The 27,616-nt window shown below is 40.8% G+C and overlaps 1 protein-coding gene across 4 annotated transcripts in view; it reads left to right on the forward strand.

The window, feature by feature from the left end:
- Positions 1-27,616, forward strand: part of MYO6 (myosin VI) — a 271,734-nt gene that overhangs the window by 61,356 nt on the left and 182,762 nt on the right. For all 4 annotated transcript variants that reach the window (XM_073675590.1, XM_073675592.1, XM_073675593.1 and 1 more), the window contains exons 2-7: positions 4,807-4,949; positions 7,850-7,919; positions 12,485-12,558; positions 19,927-20,056; positions 22,676-22,781; positions 27,519-27,574. In XM_073675590.1, coding sequence (XP_073531691.1) covers positions 4,833-4,949; positions 7,850-7,919; positions 12,485-12,558; positions 19,927-20,056; positions 22,676-22,781; positions 27,519-27,574 — 553 coding nt within the window. In that variant the 5' untranslated portion in view covers positions 4,807-4,832. The remainder of the gene's footprint in view (positions 1-4,806; positions 4,950-7,849; positions 7,920-12,484; positions 12,559-19,926; positions 20,057-22,675; positions 22,782-27,518; positions 27,575-27,616) is intronic.

Below are 27,616 nucleotides of genomic sequence, written 5' to 3' on the forward strand. Positions count from 1 at the left end.
ATATTATCTCTTGCAGGACAGATGAAGTATTGGAGAACTGTACCAAGTCTTTTGTGTTTTAGTTATGTTTACATTTTGCAAAATTTGGCAATCAATATCAAAAATATGTCTGCTCCAATTATGCTGAAAAGATCTGTTGGTAACTCTCTTGGCTTGTTCAGTTAGCTCGTTCTGGCAACACTCTCCAATTTCCACAGTAACAATCCTTCATTAGGACACTTAGCATTTTCTTTAAGTGCGGTACTGTGCAATAGGTTTAGACATGCGTGGAAAAAATGCTGCAATGTAAGAATGCTTTCAAAAATGAAGATTTTTTTTTTATTAATTAACAAAATGCCAAGTGATTGAACAAAAGAGAAATCTAAATCAAATCAATGTTTGGTGTGACCTCCCTTTGCCGTCAAAACAGCTTAAATTCTTCTAGGTACACTTTCACATCGGTTTTGAAGGAACTCAACTGGGAAGTTGTTCCAAACATCTTGGAGAACTAACCACAGATCTTCTGTGGCTGTAGAATTGCTGAAATCATTCTATTCCTTCATGAAATCCAAGACCTAGTTTGAGGTTCAGATGATTTCTTCTTTCATGTCACAGGTCGACTGGGCACAGCAATAAGACACAAGGAGGTTATGCTGCATCAGAAGGGTTTTCTCCAAGCAAAACTTTTAAAGCAGGATGGGGTTTCAAGATGTGCTATTCCAGCTATTTTGGAGAGGCATTAAGAAATGAGCAACATTGGGGTCTGTAGACACAGTGATCGGCCAAAGAAACTTAGAGCAGCAGATAAGACACATTATTCTTACTTCCCTTCGAAATTACACGATATCTAGCAGTGGCATCAGTTCACAACTGACAGAAACCAGATGGACCCAGCTACACCCATCTGTATGTCCAGAAGTGATCTTTGTGGAAGAATTGCAGCCAAAAAAACATAACTTCAACATGGAAGGACGGCAAAGAGACTCAACTATGCATGAAAACAGGGATTGGGGTGCAGGAAAATGTCATCAAGTGCTCTGAACTGATGAATCAAAATTTCAAATATTTGGCGATAACAAAAAGCTATTTGTGTGCCAAAGGGATGGAGAGCGGTACAATAATGAGTGTCTGCAAGTTTGGGGCTTCATTTCAGCATTTAATGCTGAGAAACATAGGCAGATACTTTATCCATCCATCATGCAGGACAACTGTCTCAGACATACAGCCTATGTCATTAAGCATCATCTTCAGTAGAGATGAGCAATTATTTTTAGAGTAGTATTGAATTTTTCTTACATTTGACAAAAATTCATATTCTCCATTTTTTTGCAATTCCCTCTTCGCGAATTCAGCAAAATTGCTGCTGGCGTCGTTCGCAGTTCTTGTTAAATGTGATATGCCCCTTTCCTATTTAGTGTCAGACTTTTGGAGAGAACGTGATAATTATGATCATAGTTACGACATTTGGTATGTTGCTTTTCCCTTAAATGCCGTTTATGTAAAATTCTCTACAACTACTTTTCCTAAATCAAAAAACCTATTACCATGTGGTGTAATGTAGACCTTCACCATATATATTATTTGTATGTATGAATGTGCGTGTATAATATATACATACACTGCTCAAAAAAATAAAGGGAACACTTAAACAACAGAATATAACTCCAAGTACATCAAACTGTGGAATAAAATTATCCACTTAGGAAGCAACACTGATTGGTTGTCAATTTCACATGCTGTTGTGCAAATGGAATAGACAATAGATGGAATTATTGGCAATTATCAAGACACCCTCATTAAAGGAGTGGTTCTGCATGTGGGGACCACAGACCACATCTCAGTACCAATGCTTTCTGGCTGATGTTTTGGTCACTTTTGAATGTTGGTTGTACTTTCACACTCGTGGTAGCATAAGACGGACTCTACAACCCACAGAAGTTGATCAGGTAGTGCAGCTCATCCAGGATGGCACATCAGTGCGAGCTGTGGCAAGAAGGTTTGCTGTGTCTGTCAGCGTAGTGTCCTGAGGCTGGAGGCGCTACCAGGAGAGAGGCCAGTACACCAGGAGACGTGGAGGGTGGCCATAGGAGGGCAACAACCCAGCAGCAGGACCGCTACCTCCGCCTTTGTGCAAGGAGGAACAGGAAGAGCACTGCCAGAGCCCTGCAAAATGACCTCCAGCAAGCCAGCAGGCCCCAAATGTGCATGTGTCTGCACAAACAGTTAGAAACCGACTCAATGAGGGTGGTATGAGGGCCCGACGTCCACAGATGGGGGTTGTGCTCACAGCCCAACACCGTGCAGGACACTTGGCATTTGCCACAGAACACCGGGATTGGCAAAATCCCCACTGGCGCCCTGTGCTCTTCACAGATGAAAGCAGGGTGACACTGAGCACATGTGACAGAGTCTGGAGACGCCATGGAGAGCGATCTGCTGTCTACAACATCCTTCAGCATGACTGGTTTGGCAATGGGTCAGTAATGGTGTGGGGTGGCATTTCTTTGGAGGGCCGCACAGCCCTCCATGTGCTCGCCAGAGGTAGCCTGACTCCCATTAGGTACCGAGATGAGGTCCTCAGACCCATTGTGAGACCATATGCTGGTGCGGCTGGCCCTGGGTTCCTCCTAATGCAGGACAATGCCAGACCTCATGTGGCTGGAGTGTGTCAGCAGTTCCTGCAAGATGAAGGCATTGAAGCTATGGACTGGCCCGCCCGTTCCCCAGACCTGAATCCAATTGAGCACATCTGGGACATCATGTCTCGCTCCATCCACCAACGACACGTTGCACCACAGACTGTCCAGGAGTTGGCGGATGCTTTAGTCCAGGTCTGGGATGAGATCTCACAGGAGACCATCAGCAACCTCATCAGGAGCATGCCGAGGCGAAGTAGGGAGGTCATACAGGCATGTGGAGGCCACACACAATACTGAGCCTCATTTTGACTTGTTTTAAGGACATTACATCAAAGTCTATCTATCTATCTATCTATCTATCTATCTATCTATCTATCTATCTATCTATCTATCTATCTATCTATCTATTATATATAATTTGCTGATGGCTTGTAAGTGTTGCTTATCCAGGATTCATTGTCAGCTTTGAGTGTATGAGTCAGGGTTGCTTTATGGCATGCTTACTTTGCCTTACAGTACGGTGCGGCGGTAATAAATGACTAATAACACTGTGTGGGAACGCCTAATCATAAACTGTTGTCCTTTAGAATAGTATGTGAGGGTTATGTTTCTGGTTCTCGCCCAAGTCTGGTACTTGGCTGTGATGCTTTACTCCAGTATTCTGACAGGCATCTATACACATGGCTTTTATAGTGAAGAAAACAGGGACTTCGTGTAGATAAAACTGGCAGCCATGAACATTCATAATGTCTAAATCTTGCTTTTAATAAAGGGACATTATTAGTGCTAGAGCATGGGGTTATAAGAGAAAGGGAGATGTGATAGGTGTGGTGCCATTCTACCGGCATGTGATCGTTGAGTGCTGGAGGTGCGCAGCTAGACTCCTTGTAATTAATGTGTGTTGTCAGTGGAGAATATATCTCTTCAGTATAATTATTATTTATTTTATTTTGTGGAACATCCTCCTAATATATTCTATGGTTATATAAAAGTTAGCATATTATACCTTATATGTATGGAAGTCCTTAAAAGGTTTTCCCAACACTTTCCCAAAAGTGATGGCATACTGCTTATGATCGGTGGTGTTCTGACCTCAGGGATCTCCACCAATCTTCTGCATAAATGGGACGCAACACTGCTCTATTCAAGTGCAGTTTCCTGTGCAGCTAGTTGGCCAGGAGAGCCAGAGGTCTCAACCCAATTGATCATAAAGTAATGGCATATCCAAGCGATATGCCATCTTATTTTTATGAAGCTCCCCTTCATTTTCAGCCATCATGTTATAAGATGGGAAAACCCCTTTTAAATGTAATGGAAGGGACGCCTGAATCAGCAGATGTTTACTGTTGGCCAACATACTCCATTGTCTTCTGGCTATCTTGATGTCTGATATACTGCTCAACCTATTGCATTTAATCACATGTATGAGCAACAAATTTCAGTATAGCCCCCATCTCACATAGCGAGATCGCTAGTGAGATCGCTGCTGTGTCACGGTTTTGGTGACTCACCAGCGATGTCGCTATGTGTGACACTTTGCAGCGATCAGGCCCCTGCTGTGAGGTCGCTGATCGCTGCAGAATGTCCTGGACCTTTTTTTGGTCGTTGCCCTCCCGCTGGTCAGCACACATCGCTGTGTGTGACCAGCGGGAGCAGCGATCAGGCTGGTAACCATGATTAACAGCGGGGTACTAGGGGCGCATGCGCTCTTAGTTAACCCGCTGTTTATCATGGTTACGAGCCTGCTAAAATGAGCGGTAACCTCCCGCTCACCGTAGCAGAGTAGTAACCATGATAATCAGCGGGTTACTAGGTGCGCGTGTGCCCCTAGTAACCCGCTGTTTATCATGGTTACCAGCCTGCTCCTGCTTCAGCAGGCTGGTAACCAGGAGCAGGACATCGTGGAAAGATTCTTTCCACGATGTCGCTGCTCCCCTGATTGTTGGTGAGCCTGCCTGTTTGACAGCTCACCAGCGACCACATAGCGACGCAGCAACGATCCCTGACAGGTCGTATCGTTGTCGGGATCGTTGCAGCGTCGCTAAGTGTGACGAGGCCTTATCTTACGCTATAAATAATACCAAATGAGTGACCAAATTGATACTTCCATATAAGCTTATCTTTTATTACATTATTCTTGATATAAATAATGATTATGATGGTTGTCTTGTTTTTCTTTTTAATTTAGTAAACTGAGAGCAGTGGGAGAGCACCATGGAGGACGGGAAGCCAGTCTGGGCGCCTCACCCAACTGATGGCTTTCAGTTGGGTAACATTGTGGATATTGGGCCAGATTCTCTAACAATTGAACCACTAAATCAAAAGGGAAAGGTATGCTGTATTGTGTTTTAATACACCACTTTACAAATTACATTGCTCTTAATTTTTTTTTTCCCCAGGATCCTGATATTTTTTTTCCGCTTGAACCCAATATATATGTGTAAAGTTCTCTGAGATAAAGTCTATATTAAAGTTCAAGGAGTTCTGAGATGGACTGTTTATAAGGAATTTATAACTGAAATGTATAGTTTTGGGGAATTTTAATTACTTGGCTTTATGTTGAGGATAAGAGAGCACCAGACTGCTATAAGTTGGCTGTACATATTGGCTTCAAGCATAATGAACTTTAAAGGGAACCTGTCATGTCCTATCTACTATCTACACTGCCACCATAGCGTTGTTAGTGATACAATGTGCATCACTAAAAAGCTTTTTTCATGAAAATCGGTGGTAGTATAATGATTTTATAACCTTATATATGCTTTGTCCTACCTGCTTGTTTTCACTCATAGGGGTGTGATCCTCACATTCACTCACTGCTGGCGCCACCCACATATTTGAATATTGCTCCCGGCAAACGCTATTATTGTGGGGCACATGCGCATTTCGACATGTCTGGCTGCTGGTCCCCGCGCGTGCGCAGTAAGGCTGTGTGGTTACTATCTTCACTGCGCACGCGCGGGAAGCCACAGGTCATAGCGCATGCGCAGTGAAGCTGCGAACTACACAGCCTCACTGCGCACGCGCAGGAACATAGCGTGGGCGGCGCCTGCAGAGCCTGTATTTAGCGCCTGCCTCTGACTGAATAACAGAATCACACCCCAATAACTGAAAACAATCAGGTAGGATTGGTGCGTTTTTGATGCGTTTTTTTTTCACCACCCATTACTTCCTAAGATTGAAAAAGCGCTGAAAGAAGTGACCTGCTCTGTTTTCTAAAAACCCAACCAAGGCACAAAATACACAACAAAAAAAAAAAAACCCCATGATGTGTGAACAGAGAATTCTGGTTTCTCATAGACTTTGCTGGTTCTGCAAAACGCAGCTGAAAATTTGCATAAAAATCTGCAGCAAAAATTGCTGAAAAACACAATATGTGTGAACATAGCCTTACGAACATATTTTGTATTAATACTATTATCAAAGTTACTAAATTTTAGGTACAATTTGGTCAAAAAAATCCCGAGTTATATCAGGGACTCTAAAGCAGTAACAAATATCTTTGAAACCTTTATATGGGAAAAAACTTTTTCATGGGCCACTGCAGATGTAATTGGATTGTATCCAAGCATCCCATACACGGTCGCATTGGAAAGCTTAAATTATTGTCTGGAAACTTATAGTGATTATAAACTAGAAATTAAAACATTCCTGATGGAAGCAGTGACATTTTTATTACACTATAATTACTTTAATTTTGCAGACAGATTTTTTCTACAAAGAAAAGGAGCGAGTATGGGAGCGAAATTCTCCCCATCGCTGGCTAATGGGGAGATGGGAAGAAATATATCTTCATAGTGATGACAATCCCTTTAAAAACTGCATAGTGTGAATGGGGCACTTTATAGATGACCTCCTGTTTGTTTGGAAAGGCACAGCAATTGAATTTAGTAAATTTGTTAATCATTTAAACCAAAATACCTCTGAGATTTACAAGCGAGTTGAACAGTAATAAAATCAATTTTCTAGACCTCACTTTATATGGGGACATTGACACCAAAGAAGTTTTTATAACATCATACCGCAAGCCAATAGCATGTATTTTACATGCAAAATCATGTCATCCATAACATACCAATAGGGGAACTGATTAGGATATGTAGAAATAATTCTATAACAATTGAATATAATGAAGAGAAAAATAAAATGTTTCAGAAATGAATAGAAAGGGGATATCCTAAGTGGTGCTTGGATAAAGCAGAAAAGGCTACTAATAACATCAAAAAATAAAACCAAAAATACTGATAGAAAAACAAACCAATCTATTACTTTTAGTACAGAATATAGTCCACAGTATAATGAAATAGTGACTATAGTGAAGAAATATCTCCCAATACTAAATCAGGAAACAAAACTGAGGGATATTATGCTAAAAAAAACTCTGTGAGATTTGTACCCAGAAAAACAAAAACTATTCTCTCACCAAGTCTCTATACGAAAAAGCGTGCAGTTTCCCAAATTTGGTTAACCACAAAAGTGGAGCCAGAAAATGTAAATGCTGCGGTTTTGCTATGAAAACAGATGATAAAATTGTGTCTTTATCAAATGGGAAGGAATTTAGAATCCATGATTTTATTAACTGTAATATTTTCAATAAGTTGTAACGGCTGCAGACCACAATACATCGGTTGTACTACACGACCACTAAAGAGGCGCATTAGAAAACATATGTCAGATGCGATTAATGGCGCGGGCATAGGAAGAATCCAAACACTTTTACAACAAACATAATGGAGACTTGAGGGAATTTTCATTTTATGGGGTGGAAAAAGTCTTGAAATCTCCCAGAGGTGGAAATTACAAAAGAAAATTACTAAACAGAGAAAGTTTCTGGATATTTTCAGTAGAAAGTCGTACACCTCATGGTTTGAATTACAGGCAAGATCTAATTAGGCAATACTAATAAATAAACTAGAGATAAGGGTGAATTCCCCTATAGAATATCCCCCCTCCAAAAAGAGGAGAAAGAAAAAGGAGGGGAAAAAAAAAGAGAAAAATGCCAAAATAAGGGTTCCTCTGCTGGACTTTATTTGTTTTGGTTCCAATACTATTATCAAAGTTACTTAATTTTAGGTACAATGTAACAATAAAATAATGTATTGGAGAATATCTCTTATCTTTCTGTACTTGTTTGTTGTACAGTTCTTTTATATATTTTACACCAATTTCTTTAGTGAGTTTTTGCATGAGATCTAGTTATGCTGACACTGCCTTTTATTCTGTTTCTATAGAATTTTTTGGCAGCTATAAACCAGGTTTTTCCTGCTGAAGAGGACACTAAGAAACACGTGGAAGACAACTGTACGTATCTAGCGTGTTTGGCTCCTTTTCTTTGGGATGTCGGTGTATATTACATGCTGTTGTGTGTGGGCTTTTCAGCTGCTTTAACCAGTTTGTGACCTCATTGTATTTGAAGAAATCAGTGGCTTTATGTCCATAAAAATGTAAGAACCCATCATTTACAGCCCATGAATGCTGCAGAATTCTCCGTGCAGTCATGTTTAACAGTACTAACCCATTGCATGGATAAGTTACCCATTAACATGGAATTGGTCTTAATAACTGGAAACTCCTTAATTGTTACTCACATTCATGTGGAAGACCATTACTGTGCAAAGTCCACTTCCATTGATCTTTTCCCACTATGAGGCCGTTGCTTATTGGTATCCGTTATTATATTATAATTGGCCTTGATCTTGTTATACAACTGTTTATACTGTAAGTGTCACTTTTTCTAAAAAAAATAAATCCCTTCCTGTATTGTCCCTATAGACAGTACAGCGACGTGTATATATTTTATTGCAGCCAAATGATTTGGAGTTAATTGCAGAGAAATGTCAGATTAATAGACTCCAGTGAGTGCAGCTCCTTCTCCAGGGACTGCAGGAGATGCATTAAAGGGTTATTTAAAAAAAACAAATAAATAAAAAATTGGGCTATTCTGCTGATTGCTGGGGGTCTGACCCCAGAGATCCCAAGATTGGGGCTTTGGAACCCCCCAGAACAGAGTAGCCCCACCCTTTTATTATAACCGGTATTGCTGGAAATAACCAAGTGCTGCACTCAGAAGTCCCATTCACAATGAATGGAGCAGAGGCCGAGGATGCACACCTCTGCTCCTCTCAGGCCAGGATTGCAGAGCCCCGTTCTTGGGAATCTAAAGCCCAATCCCAGCAGTTCGGTTCCACAGTGCACAGCAGTTGGAGCCCCCGTGGTTATCTTTTCTTTTTATTAACCTTTTAAGAGCCTTAGGGTGCTTTCACATTGTGTTTATGGGTCATACATCCGAACCCCCCCCCTTCCAAAACGGGGTTCGGGCCTATTCTCTGATGGGGCTATAGACTGTAATGATTCAGACAGAGCGAATGTGCGATCTGACGTGCACCATTTTCGGGAGTGTACATCTACTGAAGGCAGACACTCAAACATAGGAAACGGCGTCCGAGTGTCCGCCTCCTGTAGGCGTACACTCCCGAAAATGGTGCACGTCAGATCGCACATTCGCTCTGTCTGAATCATTACAGTCTATAGCCCCATCGGAGAATAGGCCCGAACATATATCAGAGTATGTAGGTGTATAATCTGCCATAAGCAGGCTGTACAGGTGTCCTATTTTTTAAATGGAGCGGTAAAAAAGAAAAAAAATGTAATTTTTTTTTTTTTTTTATGACCAATCCTCTGTTGCCCAGTCTCAGGTCCTGCAGTAATGATATCCCAAAGCAGAGGCGTGTGACCGCTGCAACCTATCACTGACCACAGCAGGGCCACTGATTGGCTGCACCCTTACATGTCCCTGTGTTGGAATATGATCACATCAGCAGGAAGTAGAACCCTGCATTGGTCCAGGCAATAATTTCTACTAGACCGGCAGTGGTGGATTGGTGAGGTGATTAGTGCTTCTTTTATTATTTTAATTTAATTTTAATTCTGTCAGATTTTTTTTTTTTTTGACTAGCTTAAAAATTGATTGGTAGCCTACATTAGAGTCGAGCCCCTTGGCCAAATACAAATGTGCCAGTTCTGAACACTGACAGCTGGAAGAACCTAAAAGGGATGTTTCAGATCTACAGCGAAAATGTCCTCTTCTTAGAATAGATGCACGTGGCTGTGTTGTGCTCTGTACAACTTGCAGTGCCCATAAGTGTGTATGGCGTCCTACTGTACTTCTGCATGTCTTCGGTTCATGATGGACAATGCAGACTTTCTCTGTGGGATTCCATAAAAATTGGACAGAAACAAAATCAGTAGTCAATGCAGGGGTATTCTCCCCTAGTAAAAATACTTCAAAGGAGCAATATCTATGTACCAATGTACGCCAACACAATATGTGAATACTAGAAAGCCACAACACTAATGTGAACATAACCTAAGTGAAATGGTCTACCTTTGTTTTTAGTACACGCTGTACTATATACCTTTTTTTAGTGTACTGTGCTATTCCATACCGCGTGAAAGGTAGACCAACATACAGTACAGACCAAAAGTTTGGACACAACTTCTCATTTAAAGATTTTTCTGTATTTTCATGACTATGAAAATTGTACATTCACACTGAAGGCATCAAAACTATGAATTAACACATGTGGAATTATATACTTAACAAAAAAGTGTGAAACATCTGAAAATATGTCTTATATTCTAGGTTCTTCAAAGTAGCCACCTTTTGCTTTGATGACTGCTTTGCACACTCTTGGCATTCTCTTGGTGAGCTTCAAGAGGTAGCCACCGGAAATGGTTTTCACTTCACAGGTGTGCCCTGTCAGGTTTAATAAGTGGGATTTCTTGCCTTATAAATGGGGTTGGGACCATCAGTTGTGTTGTGCAGAAGTCTGGTGGATACACAGCTGATAGTCCTACTGAATAGACTGTTTGAATTTGTATTATGGCAAGAAAAAAGCAGCTAAGTAAAGAAAAATGAGTGGCCATCATTACTTTAAGAAATGAAGGTCAGTCAGTGCGAAAAATTGGGAAAACTTTGAAAGTGTCCCCAAGTGCAGTTGCAAAAACCATCAAGCGCTACAAAGAAACTGGCTCACATGAGGACCGCCCCAGGAAAGGAAGACCAAGAGTCACCTCTGCTTCTGAGGATAAGTTTATCCGAGTCACCAGCCTCAGAAATCGCAGGTTAACAGCAGCTCAGATTAGAGACCAGGTTAATGCCACACACAGTTCTAGCAGCAGACACATCTCTTCCATAACTGTTAAGAGGAGACTTTGTGCAGCAGGCATTCATGGTAAATTGGCTGCTAGGAAACCACTGCTAAGGACAGGCAACAAGCAGAAGAGACTTGTTTGGGCTAAAGAACACAAGGAATGGACATTAGACCAGTGGAAATCTGTGCTTTGGTTTGATGAGTCCAAATTTGAGATCTTTGGTTCCAACCACCGTGTCTTTGTGCGACGCAGAAAAGGTGAACAGATGGACTCTACATGCCTGGTTCCCACCGTGAAGCATGGAGGAGGAGGTGTGATGGTGTGGGGGTACTTTGCTGGTGACACTGTTGGGGATTTATTCAAAATTGAAGGCATACTGAACCAGCATGGCTACCACAGCATCTTGTAGCGGCATGCTATTCCATCCGGTTTGCGTTTAGTTGGACCATCATTTATTTTTCAACAGGACAATGACCCCAAACACACCTCCAGGCTGTGCAAGGGCTATTTGACCAAGAAGGAGAGTGATGGGGAGCTACGCCAGATGACCTGGCCTCCACAGTCACCAGACCTGAACCCAATTGAGATGCTTTGGGGTGAGCTGGAGCGCAGAGTGAAGGCAAAAGGGCCAACAAGTGCTAAGCATCTCTGGGAACTCCTTCAAGATTGTTGGAAGACCATTTCCGGTGACTACCTCTTGAAGCTCATCAAGAGAACGCCAAGAGTGTGCAAATCAGTCATCAAAGGAAAAGGTGGCTACTTTGAAGAACCTAGAATATAAGACATATTTTCAGTTGTTTCACACTTTTTTGTTAAGTATATAATTCCACATGTGTTAATTCATAGTTTTGATGCCTTCAGTGTGAATGTACAATTTTCATAGTCATGAAAATACAGAAAAATCTTTAAATGAGAAGTTGTGTCCAAACTTTTGGTCTGTACTGTATACTGGCCTGATGGATGCCAAATAAGTGGAGCCTTACGGATTAGCTTGGAAGACTCCAGTCATATATTCTAGGCTTCAGGCTGTAGCATTATATGAAAAGTAATTAAGCATTGAAATGGGTAAAAAGTGATATGCTATATGTTATCTTTCAAAACCAATACATTTTGTCAGGATTTAAAGGGGTATTCCCATCTCCAAGATCCTCTCCCAATATGTAGGAGGTGTAATAATAATAATATTAGCAAATACCTCCAATTAGAAATGTAGTATAGTTCTTCTGATTCGCTATGTCTCTTTCCTCATGTGCAGGCATTACAGGACCTTAGGTATCCATACTTATGACCACTGATATAGTGACAATTAACTAGTTGCTAGTGGTCATAACCATGGATACCTAAGGTCCTGCAATGCCTGCACATGAAGCCTAGAATATATGACTGGAGTCTTCCAAGCTAATCCGTAAGGCTCCACTAATTTGGCGTCTAGCAGGCCAGTATATGTTGATGTACCTTTCATGTGGTATGGAATAGCACTGTACACTAAAAGGAAGGTAATACCCCTTTAACTTCATAACATGAAACCCAATGGTGGAGATTCTCCTTTCATACTCTGCCAGTTTCTTCTTTATTAGAAATCCATTACTTTTTACCATTAATTGTTTTATGAATGACCCTCATTGTAATATCAGAGCTACCAAGTTTTTAGTAAGGTATTAAAGGGGAATTCTAGTTGTAAACTAATAATTCTCTCATTATTTTGTTTGCAGGTTCTTTGATGTATCTCAATGAAGCTACCCTCCTCCATAACATTAAAGTTCGATATAGTAAAGATAAAATATATGTAAGTCCATTGATTTATCAATTTGTTTTTACAGTAGATCTATCAAGAATGGGCAGAAGAAACTAAATTCAAATGATTGTTAGTACTAGTTTAAGTTCCCATGATAAGTTGTTGACGTTACCTATATCCACTGCTTAAAATTGCAGCGTCTTACATTTCCTGCAAAATGGATGGGATGTATAGAAATCTCATGGCCAAGATGGGATGTATAGAAATCTCATGGCCAAGATGGGATGTATAGAAATCTCATGGCCAAGATGGGATGTATAGAAATCTCATGGCCAAGATGGGATGTATAGAAATCTCATGGCCAAGATGGGATGTATAGAAATCTCATGGCCAAGATGGGATGTATAGGAATCTCATGGCCAAGATGGGGTGAATAGAAATCTCATGGCCAAGATGGGATGTATAGAAATCTCATGGCCAAGATGGGATGTATAGAAATCTCATGGCCAAGATGGGATGTATAGAAATCTCATGGCCAAGATGGGGTGAATAGAAATCTCATGGCCAAGATGGGATGTATAGAAATCTCATGGCCAAGATGGGATGTATAGAAATCTCATGGCCAAGATGGGATGTATAGAAATCTCATGGCCAAGATGGGATGTATAGAAATCTCATGGCCAAGATGGGATGTATAGAAATCTCATGGCCAAGATGGGATGAATAGAAATCTCATGGCCAAGATGGGATGAATAGAAATCTCATGGCCAAGATGAGATGTATAGAAATCTCATGGCCAAGATGGGATGTATAGAAATCTCATGGCCAAGATGGGATGTATAGAAATCTCATGGCCAAGATGAGATGTATAGAAATCTCATGGCCAAGATGAGATGTATAGAAATCTCATGGCCAAGATGGGATGTATATAAATCTCATGGCCAAGATGGGATGGGTAGAAATCTCATGGCCACTGCACTTTGAAATCTGCAACCTGTCAGTTTCTCTTGTGGATATGCTGAGTTTTATATGCGGATTTTTCACATAGAAATACATCAGATGCGGAAAATATCCAAGGTAAAAAAATGCATGTAATCCACATATGGATATAGCTATAAAGTTTTGTCAAAGCCAAATACCAGAAAGGTACAGTGGGGGAAATAAGTATTTGATCCCTTTCTGTTTTTGTAAGTTTGCCCACTGACAAAGACATGAACAGTCTATAATTTTAAGCGTAGTTTAATTTTAACATTAAGAGATAGAATATCCCCCAAAAAATCAAGAAAATCACATTGTATAAATAAGATAAATTGTTTTTCATTTTGCAGTGAGAAATAAGTATATGATCCCCTACAAACCATTATGAGTTCTGGCTCCTACAGATCAGTTAGACGTTCCTAATCAACTCGTTATCTGCATTAAAGACAGCTGGCTTACATAGTCACCTGTATAAAAGACTCCTGTCCACAGACTCAATTAATCAGTCAGACTCTAACCTCTACAACATGGGCAAGACCAAAGAGCTTTCTAAGGATGTCAGGGACAAGATCATAGACCTTCACAAAGCTGGAATGTTCTACAAAACCATAAGTAAGACGCTGGGTGAGAAGGAGACAACTGTTGGTGCAATAGTAAGAAAATGGAAGAAATACAAAAAGACTGTCAATCGACATCGATCTGGGGCACCATGCGAAATTTCACCTCATGTGGGGTATCCTTGATCATGAAGAAGGTGAGAGATCAGCCTAAAACTACACGGGAGGAACTTGTTAATGATCTCAAGGCAGCTGGGACCACAGTAACCATGAAAATCATTGGTAACACATTACGCCTTAAAGGTTTAAAATCCTGCAGTGCCTGCAAGGCCCCCCTGCTCAAGAAGGCACATGTGCAGGCCCGTCTGAAGTTTGCCAATGAACATCTGGATGATTCTGTGAGTTATTGGGAGCAGGCACTGTGGTCAGATGAGCCTAAAATTTAGCTCTTTGGCATTAACTCAACTCGCCGTGTTTGGGGGAAGAAGAAGGATGAGCACAACCCTAAGAACATCGTCCCAACCGTGAAGCATGGTGGGGGAAACATTATACTTTGGGGGTGCTTTTCTGCAAAGAGGACATGACGACTGTACCGTACTGAAGGGAAGATGGATGGGGTCATGTATCGCGAGATTTTGGCCAACAACGTCCTTCCCTCAGTAAGCGCATTGAAGATGGGTCGTGGCTGGGTCTTCCAGCAAGACAATGACCCAAAACATACAGCCAAGACAACAAAGGAGTGGCTCAAAAAGAAGCACAGTAAGGTCATGGAGTGGCCTAGCCAGTCTCAAGACCTTAATCCCATAGTAAACGTATGGAGGGAGTTGAAGCTCCGAGTTGCCAAGCGACAGCCTCAAAATCTTAATGATTTAGAGATGATCTACAAAGTGCAGTGGACCATAAATCCTCCTGACATGTGCTCAAACCTCATCAGCTACAAAAAACGTCTGACTGCTGTGCTTGCCAACAAGGGTTTTGCCACCAAGTATTAATTATTGTTTGCCAGAGGGATCAAATAACGTATTTTTCGGACTATAAGACGCACCGGACCATAAAACGCACCTAGGTTTTAGAGGAGGAAAATAGAAAAAAAAATTAAGCAAAAAATGTGGTCATGATTCCCTGTTAAAGGGGAGGAGGTCTGCTGCTGACACTGTTATAGGGGTAATATCCCCCAATTCTGTTAATATCTCCCATCCTGGTATACATGGCCCCCTCCTTCCTGTTATACTTGGCCCTTATCCCCATCCTGGTATGCATGGTCCCCCTCATGCCTCTTCCTGGTATGTATGGCATCCATAATGCTAGTATGTATGGCCCCCCCTCACACCCATCCTGGTATGTATGGCACCTTCATCCCTCTTCCTGGTATGTATGGCACCTTCATTCCTCTTCCTGGTATGTATGGCACTCTTCATCCCTGTATGTATGGCCCCCCCCCTCATCCTGGTATGTATGGCACCCTTCATCCCTGTATGTATGGCCTCCCTTGTCCCTCTATGTATGGCCCTCTTTATCCTGGTATGCTTGGCACCCCCCTGATCCCCTGTCGTATAAATAAACAATTATACTCCCCTCCTCTCTCCTCCAGTGCTGTGTCCCGCTCTGTGCTGTGTCCCGCTCTGTGCCAGAATAGTCACTGCTCCTCATGCATTCACTGTGTTCGTGGGGAGCAGTGACCATTCATTCTCCCCATGGGAATGGTGAATATTCATGGACTTTAATAGCGGGCACACTGACCGCCCAACGCAGCAGGAGCTGTGCTGCGGCTACAGTGTGTGCGCTATGAGGGAGAATGAATGGTGACTGCTCCCCACGCACACAGTCCTGGTTTTGTGAGCAGTGACTAGTCTGGCACAGAGCGGGACACAGCGCTGGAGGAGAGAGGAGGTGAGTATAATTGTTTATTTTTTTTCAGTGCAGCGTGACTGGGATCAGGGGGTGCCAAGCATACTGGGATGAGGGCTGCCATACATACCAGGAGCCGCGCTGCAGGCACAGTGTGCCAGCTATTAAGGAAAATGAGTATTCACTGCTCCCCACGCCCATGGGCGTGGGGAGCAGTGAATATTCATTTTCTTTAGTAGTGGGCACAGTGTAGGCTGCAGCAGGTGGCTGCTGCCTCCTCTCCTGTGCACCACTACTCCGCCACTGTCGCTTCCCCCACATCCCCCACCACCCACAGCCACAGTATTTATGTATATCAGACTATGACACCCCCCCCCCCCACTTTCCTCCAAAATTTTGGAGGAAAAATGTGCGTCTTATAGTCCGAAAAATACGGTACTTATTTCTCACTGCAAAATGCAAAAAAAATGTGTCTCATTTATACAATGTGATTTTCTTGATTCTTTTTTGGATATTCTATCTCTCAATGTTAATATTAACCTACACTTAAAATTATAGACTGTTCATGTCTTGGTCAGTGGGCAAGCTTACAAAAACAGCAAGGGATCAAATACTTATTTCCCCCACTGTATGAAAAACAAAGCAGCTTTATGTAAAACATATTAAAAAGAGACAAAAAATGCAAGTAACCTAATTTACATAATGGGTGCTGAAATGTTGTAAAAAAATGTGTAACATCTGTAACTAAATACTCATTGTGGATATTTTCATACCTTAGGGTATGTTCACACGTGGTGTAAATGCAGTGTTTTTGCTCCGTATTTTACTCTGTATTTGGTGCGTAAAATACGCATTATATTATATTACCAGCAAAATGAATGAGATTTGTGAAATCTCATGTTCACACTGCTTTTTTTTTCATGCATATGTTAACCATCAATGCTTTTTCTCAATTTTTTATTTTTTTTGTTTCAAATCTAAAGCATGTCAATTCTTTCAGCATTTTTTGCAGTAATTATACCCATAATAATGAACGGGAAAAAAAACAGATGTGAAAATGCATCAAAAACATGCATGTTGCGTGTAGCGGTTTTCCCGTCAACACTCTCTGGTTTTTGGTACAGAAACATTAACTGCAATTACGTTATGTGTGAACATACCTCTATAGTACATATACTCGGTGGTTAGGATTTACGTGCAGACTAGCTCACTCATGGAAATGCCGCATATTTGCTCTGGTAAGGCTGTGTGCCCACTATGCGTTTTTTAAACATTTCTGCAGCGGCAATTCCGCCACGAAAACGCTTAAACGCTTGTTAGAAGGTCTGCAATGGCCCCCAATGATAATCCGCATGTGCTGTGCACATGCTGCGGAAATTTCCGCTGCGGATTATCATTGCGGAAAAATCCGCAGCACGCCCATTAATTTTGCGGAAACGCGGCGTAATTGCCGCCGTTGACTTGCATTGAATCGCATAATATCCGCATGAGTACATGTGCACATGCGGATATTAAGCGATTCTATTCGCGGATGTTACCCGGGTCTGGAGAAGAGGAGACTCTCCTCCAGACCCGGGTACCATAGTAACTGTAGTTAAAAAAAAAATGAAAATAAAAAAAACATTATACTCACCTTCTGATGGCCCCCGGTCTCCTGTACTGTGCGTCCAGTGTCTTGGGCGGCTCGCGGTGGTGTAAAAGGACATTCCATGACGTCATTTAGTCATGTGACAGGTCACGCGACTGCTGACGTCGGCGGTCGCCTGACCTGTCACATGACTAAATGACGTCATGGAAGATCCTTTTACACCACCGCGAGCCGTTGAAGACATCGGAGAAGGAGACAGGGGGCCATCGGAAGGTGAGTATAATGTTTTTATTTTTTATTTTTTTTATTTCACCACTGTGTTGCAGGGATATTAGCAATCAGTATATTTGGCACTTAAATAGTTATTTTTTTAAGTCCTAGTATGCATTACCAGAGAGATGTCACTGGGCGCTTGTACTTCCTATTTCTGATGCTGACCAATCACAATTAGCCATCAACACACTGGGGAAAGAAGAACACGCCCCCACAGTAGACAAACATTCCTCACTGCAGTGTGATGACAAGTGCTGGAGTACAGCAGACCTGAGTGTGATTATCTAACAGCTTTCAGCTCTCATCTCTAGCAGTCTCATTACTAACACTTTTAGTAGCTCTCCTCTCATAGTGCAGCTAGCTCTACCAATCATAAGCAGCCATCCACATACAAGGGGAAAAAGAACACTCCCCCACTACAACTTAGAACAGGCTCAGTGTGAGACATAATAACAGAACATTCAGTTTGAGGAGAGAAGCAGTACAGCAGAGTTGGTAGCACTACACTTGCTTTGACAATGCTAATATGTATTTGGTCTTGCCAATTAAAAAGCTCATTTGAATTTGGGAGGACAACTACTAGAAGTGTTTGTAAGGAGACTCAACTAGTGCTGTACTGCCCCTCCCCCCTACATTGACTTCTAGGGATGAGAGATGAAATCTGTCAGTTAATCACACTCGCCTCTGCTGTACTACAGCAGGTCATCACTCTGCAGTGAGGAGAGCAGACTGTTTGTCAATGCTATTGTAGGGGCATGTTCTTTCCCCGGTACATTGCCACCTGCTTATGATTGGTCATCATCTGAAAGGAAGAATTACGGTACACGACCCCAGTAAAATCTCTGATAATGCCCACTTGTGCTTAATTTTTTTAGCTGTTTGGGTGCCAGATACTTTGATCGCTAATATCTATGCTGCTATATATATCTAGCTATTCTGCTCTGCAGCGCCTATTATCGTGTGTCCATTTCAACATGAAAAATTTGGTGAAAAGTCATCTTTAAAAGAGGATGAGAAAATGGTTACTGTCATTGTCAGATTAGATAGTTACTAATGCAGCACAAGGCTTGCCAGACTTCATTCTCTTCTTCCTTGTTTTTAAGCGGAACGTACCTAGGTCTCCTTTGACACCTCCTGGCTCATATGACAGGCTTAATCTTTTATACTACTATCAAGTTGCCTAATTGTGCTTAATTAATTCTGACCAAATTACAGAAGTAATCTTGCCATCTGCCAGAGCAGTGACAGCTGCAATATAGGTTTGACACTGTTTCCTGGGAGAAATAATGGTAATTGACACCTAGTAACCAGGTTGTACCTTTTTTTTTACTCTTTTCATCTGCCTCAACTGTTTAAGCATAGGGTTAATATACTGTCTAGAGAAGTTTGGGTTTTACTTTTTTTTTTCTCATATGGTTTTTCCGGTTTTAATTTTGATGATCGACTCGGACATTCTCAACAATTTCTATTATGACATGTGTATAATATGACATCTAAAGAGTTGAACACTTTTATTTTGGGTAATATCATAGTTCTACAAAGACTGCATTGTATTAGTCTATAGTTTGTGCAGTTTTAGCTATTGTCCATCCTTAATGGTCTATGGCTTAAGAAAATAACGTATATATTTAGGCGCAAAGGGCCGATTCTTCATGTGCGTTGTTTTTTTTTTGGAAGTCACTTTTTCTTTGTCTTGAATTTTTCAGAATAGAGCACATAGTTAATAAATATTTTGTAAAATCAAAAAAAATACTCCTTATTTTTGTCTTTAACCTGTTTTGTGATTTTTTAATTTTTTTTTATTCAAGGACTCTGCAAGGTTTGCTAAAATGTCGCAAAATTTTGTCAAACATTTCAGATGTACATAAAAGAACTCCAGTAGGGACTGAAGTATATTTGCTCAAAAGCTGCTGCAACTTTTTAAGAATTCATAATTGATAAATTGGCCGAAAACATCTGGAAATCCCAAACTGTGCAAACAATGATTAATATAAAAAAGCATGCAAACATGTATAGAATAGACTTAAAGGTGCAACAGAAAAAAGCATGAGGCACAATTGAAAAACATATGCAATAATGAATTTGACCTAGAGTTTCTTTTTTGTACTGGTATAAAACATTGCTGTTTGTATTGAAAGTTTATTTATTGCTACTTCTTTTTTTTTCTTTTACTAGACCTATGTGGCCAATATTTTGATTGCAGTGAATCCATATTTTGATGTCCCCAAACTTTATACCTCTGAGTACATTAAAATGTACCAGGGTAGATCCCTGGGAACTTTACCACCACATGTATATGCGATAGGTATGTATTATTGCTTCCTAATTGTCTGTGTCTTGTTTTTGCGTTCATCTATGCTTCTGCAAAATATTTAGTTATTAATCAATATTTCTGCCAGTATTTAATAAATTGGAACATGCTCCTAGCTTGTATGATATTTTAATCAGACAAGTGTTCTAAAAAATGTCTAATATGTGAATTAAAGGGATTTTCCACTTTCAGGAAAATGGACCCCAAACACTCTAAAATAACCGATTAGGTTCTTAACTTCTTGGGGTCCAACGTTGGCTCACTGCCGCTAATCAGGTCTCAGTGTTTTGGCTGCAGTAGTGATGTCCTATCAACAGTATGGATCACCGCTGTAGCTAATCACTGAGGTCGGCAACTCATACGGTCTACCTCAGCACAGTCACAGGGTTCAGTGATTGTCTACAGTGGTGAAGGGCACTGACGACATGACGTCACCACTTTAACCATAAAGCAGAGACCTGAGCTGCCACAGAGAGCTGGTGCTGGACCCCAGAAGGGTGAGGAATTAAGCAAACAAGAAAGACTGTATTCCCTTCCAGGGCTGTCACTATTAATCCACCATGGCTGCTTTGTCCCCTATCATACTTCTGGCGTAAATAATGTCACGTGACAGCGGCAACCAATCAGTGGATACTGATGAGCTGCAGCCATCACATTCCATCCAACCCGCAAAGCAGTCATGAGACATTGATCATGCCAGGAGACCAGTTGGGGATAGCCAGTAGAAGAGGGGCTTCAAAGGACTAGAAGGTGAATACAGTGTTGTTGTTTTTTTCCACCCTAACTGCATACAAAATATGGGGAAAACTCCCCATAATTACATCAAAGGGGTTACCTGTATGTGAGGGGCTTAAGAGCATGCAGAGAAATCACTATATACATTTTCTTGCCTCTGTATACAGATAACTTGCCACTATGCTCTAATAGGCTTCTATCAATAATACCCCTATAGTGTTGATAAAAAAAGTTATGCAATATCATCAGAAAAAAATAAAAAAAGCAATGACAACAAACTAAATGAATACCCAAGACCCTAATTTTGCATCATGTTCTCTTACATCAGAATGCTCATGTTGGGCAGAACTTAGGTTCCAAGCTGTGGTGTACCTGCTTCACTCAAGCCCAGGGGCTTCACTTTAGGGAGGAAGATTCAGGTGCTTCTCACTAAATTAGAATATCATCAAAAAGTTAATTTATTTCAGTTCTTCAATACAAAAAGTGAAACTCTATATAATATATGAGTCATTACAAACAGAGTGATCTATTTCAAGTGTTTATTTCTGTTAATGTTGATGATTATGGCTTACAGCCAATGAAAACACAAAAGTCAGTATCTCAGTAAATTAGAATACTTTATAATACCAGTTTGAAAAATGATTTTAAAATCTGAAATGTTGGCCTACTGAAATGTATGTTCAGTAAATGCACTCAATACTTGGTTGGGGCTCCTTTTGCATCAATTACTGCATCAATGCGGCAATGTGGCAAGGAGGCGATCAACCTGTGGCACTGCTGAGGTGTTATGGAAGTCCAGGTTTCTTTGATAGCAGCATTCAGCTCGTCTGCATTGTTGTGTCTGGTGTCTCTCATCTTCCTCTTGACAATACCCCATAGATTCTCTATGGGGTTAAGGTAAGGCGAGTTTTCTGACCAATCAAGCACAGTGATACTGTTGTTTGTAAACCAGGTATTGGTACTTTTGGCAGTGTGAACAGGTGCCAAGTCCTGCTGGAGAATGAAATTTCCATCTCCAAAAAGCTTGTTGGCAGAGGGAATTTCATGGTAGACGGCTGCTCTGACTTTGGTCTTGATAAAACACAGTGGACCTACACCAGCAGATGACTTGGCTCTCCAAACCATCACTAATTGTGGAAACTTCACACTAGATCTCAAGCAGCTTGGATTGTGTGCCTCTCCACTCTTCCTCAAGACTCTGGGACCTTGATTTCTAAATGAAATGCAAAATTTACTTTGCATTTACTTAGTATCAATGACTGCCTTCTGGACATCTGTCAAGTCAGCTGTCTTCCCCATGATTGTGGAGCCTACTGAAACAGACTAAGGGACCTTTTTAAATGCTTAGGAAGCATTTGCAGGTGTTTTTTGTTAATTATTCAAATTTACTGAGATAATGACTTTTGTGTTTTCATTGGCTGTAAGCCATAATCATCAACATTAACAGAAATAAACACTTGAAATAGATCACTCTGATTGTAATGACTCCATATAATATATGAGTTTCACTTTTTGTATTGAAGAACTGAAATAAATTAACTTTTTGATGATATTCTAATTTTGTGAAATGGGGTCTAATACATAACGTTGCAATGAGAACACAAAATCCTAAAATCCCCTTCAGTGGCACTGCATTCCAAATTGTAAATTTGGTTCTTGTGAAAGACTTTTTGGATAACTGCAGAATCAATTGACCCGTTAAGACATGTTAAAGTCATTGATTATTGACGAGGGTGCAATTAAAGAAAAATGAAAACTACCTTCCCATTATGACTTTTCTGAGTCACTCCTTATAGAGGCAAACTTAGTAAATCACTTCTGATAGTCGGAGTTGCTGAAGCAGTAAAGTGCTGTTTATTACAATACATTTTCTTCCAGCTGATAAGGCTTTTCGAGACATGAAGGTTTTGAAGATGAGCCAATCAATCATCGTGTCTGGAGAGTCCGGAGCCGGCAAGACAGAAAATACAAAGTTTGTTCTGAGGTCTGTGTACAGTAAATGAATAAGGATTTTCTACATTTCTTATAATATTGAGTCTGTGATATAATTTCTACATTTATTGTATTAATTCCTCAAATTAGCTGTAGGCATAGTGAAAAAACCTCTCCACAGTATTCTTCCTTACAGAGGTATTATTCATTGGTTCTTGTTAAATCTTGTTTCAATTCAGAAATTATTTCCCTACCATATGACAAATGAGCAATAGACTGTATCTGTCATGAACATCACCTGGTTTGCACTGGAATATCACATCTTATTATTAACATTTATTTAAATGTGTAGTCAGATTGTCAGAAGACCCCTTTAAAACATTTGTTACGTTTTCCATTATTTCTCCTGCTCAACTTGGTCCTTCAGACCTTTTTAATCTTATGTTCAGGCCCTTAAAATGCTAGACCAGAAAGCAATATCACGCATAACATAAAGGTGCAAGATCATCTGGAATTCCAGATTGTGGTATGTTCTCGTCATGTAATTGATACATTGTGTCTGTGGTTACAATCATAAACATGAGATAGAAATCAAAAGGGAAGGGATACGAGGGGAAGAGAGTGTGTACAAAATGTAACCTTTATTCTAAATAATGCTAAAACCTAATAACAAAATATATAATTTATACATACATCCTTTGCGGAGGTATATAGGGTCACAGTCATTGAGATTAGTATATGATTCAAATTTTCCTGCGACCCAATAAGTTTAGATGAGGTCCAGTATAAATTATGAATCAAATGGTGATCCTGACTATTGTCCCTACTGAATTATAAGTCAGGTAATTAAATTCCATATTATATATTGAGAGTTATAGAGTGAGTCATAAAGGGGAATATTGATTTATAAATCTCCCAGTGAGTAATGATCAATGGGTATGCTTAATCATAATTTGTAATAGCAAGAGGGATACACTGACTAAAATAACCATGAAGTTATATTATGATTAATACACATTCATGCAATAAAGATTTAACTACTCATTCAAGGTAAAGCCAATATTCCGGCGAAACGCGCGTCAGGGACACATTACAAATGAGAGTCCACGTATAAAAAATGAACAATAGGGTCTAGATAGAGACTATGTAATAAAGAGTAGATGTCTAATTAGGTATGATGAGTATGTCAGCATTATATATTATTCTCAATGACTGTGACCATATATACATCCGCAAAGGATGTACGGATAAATGATACATTTTATTATTAGATTTTAGCATTATTTATAATAAAGGTTAAATTCTACATGCACTCTTTTTTCCTCTTATCCCTTCCCTTTTGATTTCTATCATTTAGTGGTGGTGTACACCAGTGTGTTTCTACGTCCAATGATATGTGACAACATCCTTGCCATAATCATGAGATACCAGTTCCACAGCTGTAAAATGTGCATGCATGTATTCTGAATGTATTCAAGATTAATGGTGTTCTTAATGCTGAGAAATATACGCAGATAATGAAGAGACAGAAGGATTCTGCCTATATCCACAGAAGATCTGTGTTTAGTTCTCCAAGATATTTGGAACAACCTCCCTGACTAGTTCCTTCAAAAACGGTGTGCAAGTGTGCCTAGAAAAATTGATGTTTTGATGGCTCAGATTAAGACCGCAGTTTGCGGTTGAAACACTTTTTCTCTGGTCTTGCACTTTTTTGACAGCCTAGTGCTATGCAGTTCTAAGCTTGTATAAATAAAGCATTGGAATTTTATCCAGGAGCTGGAAATAAACTTTTTTTTCCATGCAAAGGTAAGCTACATTAGGTGGAAATTCAAGTACACATGTGTAATAAATAAAATAGCAGAATAAATTCATAGGATTAAAGAAGGGCCCTAATAAAGTGTATAGTGCACAAACTAACAAAAAATGTACAGGGTTACGACAATGACGATAGCCAACTTCCTGTAATGTACAATACTGTAAAGCACCAGAGTCGGAGGAGACTAGCACCCTTCGTCTGCACACTTAACAAGAGCCAACTTCCTGGAATGTACATGCCGTACATTACTAGAACTATTAAAACGTGGTACGCTTTGGCAGTTTTTTAAAAAAAATTAAAATTTCTGATATTTTTTTAAAATAAACGCTAAACATATAAACCTAAATTTACCATTATTATAATGTGTCCCTAAAAACAATTTCAAAATTAATGGGATACGTTGAAGCATTCTAGAGTTATTATCACATAAAGTGACACTAATGAGTTTTCAAAAAAATTGGTCCGGTCACTAAGGGATTAACACGTCTCAGCGTTGATGACACCATTAAAGCGAACCTGTCATCAGGATTGTGCTAAATAAAGTACAGGTAGTGTCAGGTTGGCGCCGTTACACTCATTAAAATGATACCTGGGTTGATGAAATCCGTCCTGATGCAAATTCCTGATGACAGGTTTGCTTTAATCTTGACCAAATTCCCACCTGCATTTGCTTGATTTCAGCCCCAACTTGCAAGGAACCTCCTCCATTCTTCATTCTTGCCTGCAGACTTCATTATTGTACCGCTCTCCAGCCCTTCAGAGAACAAACTGCCTTCTTCTACAACTAAATATTTCCCGTTTTCATTCATAAGTCTAGAGCGCCTGTTGCTGTTTTTCTGCAATTCAGTTCCAATGTTTTCATATACAGTTGAGTCACTTGGCCTTGTTTCCTTGTCGAAGATGTGGCCTTTTTGCTGCAATTCTTCCATGTAGACTACTTCTGGTTAAACTTCTCTAGACAGTAGATGAATGTAGCTGGGTCCCACTGGTTTCTTCCAGTTCTGAACTGAGCACTGAGCACTGTTGGACATCTTCAGTTTTAGAAGGGAAGTAAGCATGATATGTCTTTCATCTGCTGCATGAAGTGTCTTTGGATGACCACTGCGTCTACAGTTCTCAACGTTGGCCATTTCCTGGTGTCCTCAATTCTGAGAAATACAGTCAAATTGATACGCATGCTTGTGGCGCACGTGGTTTGTGGACCCACTGTGCCACGGGGCCTGGCTTACCTAGGAGGGGCGTAGCGAAGCGGCTACCAGGTGTTCACTGAAGCACCTGATGGGTGGAGTCAGGCTTGGCTGCAGGTAGCCACCAAGTACCACTCCTAGGCCATCACCAGTACTGCAGCTGCTGACCCCAGGGGTCAGGTACGCAGACCAGACACGGAAAGGATTCGGGCTCCGTTCAGACTGGTTTTGGATCCCCTGCAGTAGGGTCACGGACATGGACTCTGGCTCCATTCAGACTACTAGGTTTAGAACGGTTATTGACACAGAGACGCAGACGGGGCTGATTCGGAGACTAGTTGTAGCAGTCTGGATATACAGGGTACTTTGATAGGCACATGTTCAGACACACGGGTCTCGGATACTGATTCCGTGACTGGACGCACACAGACCGGGGGCTGTAGGTTCAGGACACTGGCCACACAAGGACCAGGGACTACGGGTTCAGGACACTGGCCTCACCAGTATCAGGGGACCTCACAACTCGTTAGTAGAGCACCACGCTACCTAATGATACTTTGTTACTTGGCACCTCCCTATTGGGGAGGTTGCCTTTTAAACAAGGTGCCTCCCAGCTATTGGCTGGGAGCCATCTTGCATGTCTACTCTGTACTAAATGCCTTCCAGCCATTGGCTGGGGTATTTTACTATGTGTGCACTGCCCCATTAAGGACAGGAGAGCGTGCGTGCAGTAGGCATGCAGCCAGGAACTGTGGCATGCACAACACCAGGAGGCAGGGAGCACGCCGGGGACCACGCCGTGCGGCCAGGGCGGAGAGTATGCCGGTCCCTGCATGAGAGGGGAAGGGGAACCATGCGGAGGCACCAGGAAACAGCACAAATACTTATCCATCATGCAATACCATCAGGAAAGCATCTGATTGTCTCCAGATTTATTCTACAGCAGGTTGATACCAGACATACAGCCATTGTCATTAAGAAGTTTCTTAAGCGTACAGAAGAACAAGGAGTCCTGGCAATGATGATATGGCCACCACAGAGCCCTGATCGCATCATGATCGATTCTGTATCCGATAACATGAAGAAAAAGAAGGATTTACTCAGGCCTACAAACAGAAATCTGTGGTTGCTTCTCCGAAATGTTTGGAACAATCTCCTTACCGAGTTCCTTCAGAAACTATGTGCAATATGTGAACCTAGAAGAATTGATCCATTTGATGCTGTTTTGAAGCAAAGGGTGGTTACACCAAATGTTGATTGGATTTCAATTTCTCTTTTGCTTATTCAGTTTGCATTTTGTTATTTGATGAAAATAAACCATTAGCTTGTCTATTCTTCATGGCATTCTTACTTTGCAGCATTTTTTCCATATCTGCTTAAAACATCTGCACAATACCGTGTATGTAGTGTGTATATGTAATGTATGTGTATTTATATACACAAGCTCACACACACTCCTAAATGCAGGGAATGTCTTAAAAACAATAAAATAATGAAGAGCTGCTATTCCAGCTCCATTCTTAAGGAGGACACCACTGGTCTCCATGTACTTCCATGAAGTGATAACTTTTTTTGTCTACTCACATGACTGCTATACCCAATGACTGACCTGAGCTGTGATTCTGTGGCGTAGGGTAGGAGTCTGTTGAAGGTAGTGATTGGCTGCAGCGCTCTTGTGGTTAGACTACACGTGATCATTGCAGGGAAGTGAACGGAAGCCGGTGGGGTGCACTGGGCAGCTGTAGTTGTGACCATTTTTTTTCAATACTATATACTCTTTTTACAGATATCTTACTGAGTCTTATGGTTCTGGACAGGACATTGATGAGAGAATTGTAGAAGGTATGTGACATTTATTTTTGTGATATAACTTATTAAGTGTTG

This window comes from Phyllobates terribilis, unplaced genomic scaffold (genome assembly GCF_046119375.1).
Source record: "Phyllobates terribilis strain yellow unplaced genomic scaffold, ASM4611937v1 Scaffold_3__8_contigs__length_932513732, whole genome shotgun sequence".
NCBI lineage: Eukaryota > Metazoa > Chordata > Amphibia > Anura > Dendrobatidae > Phyllobates > Phyllobates terribilis.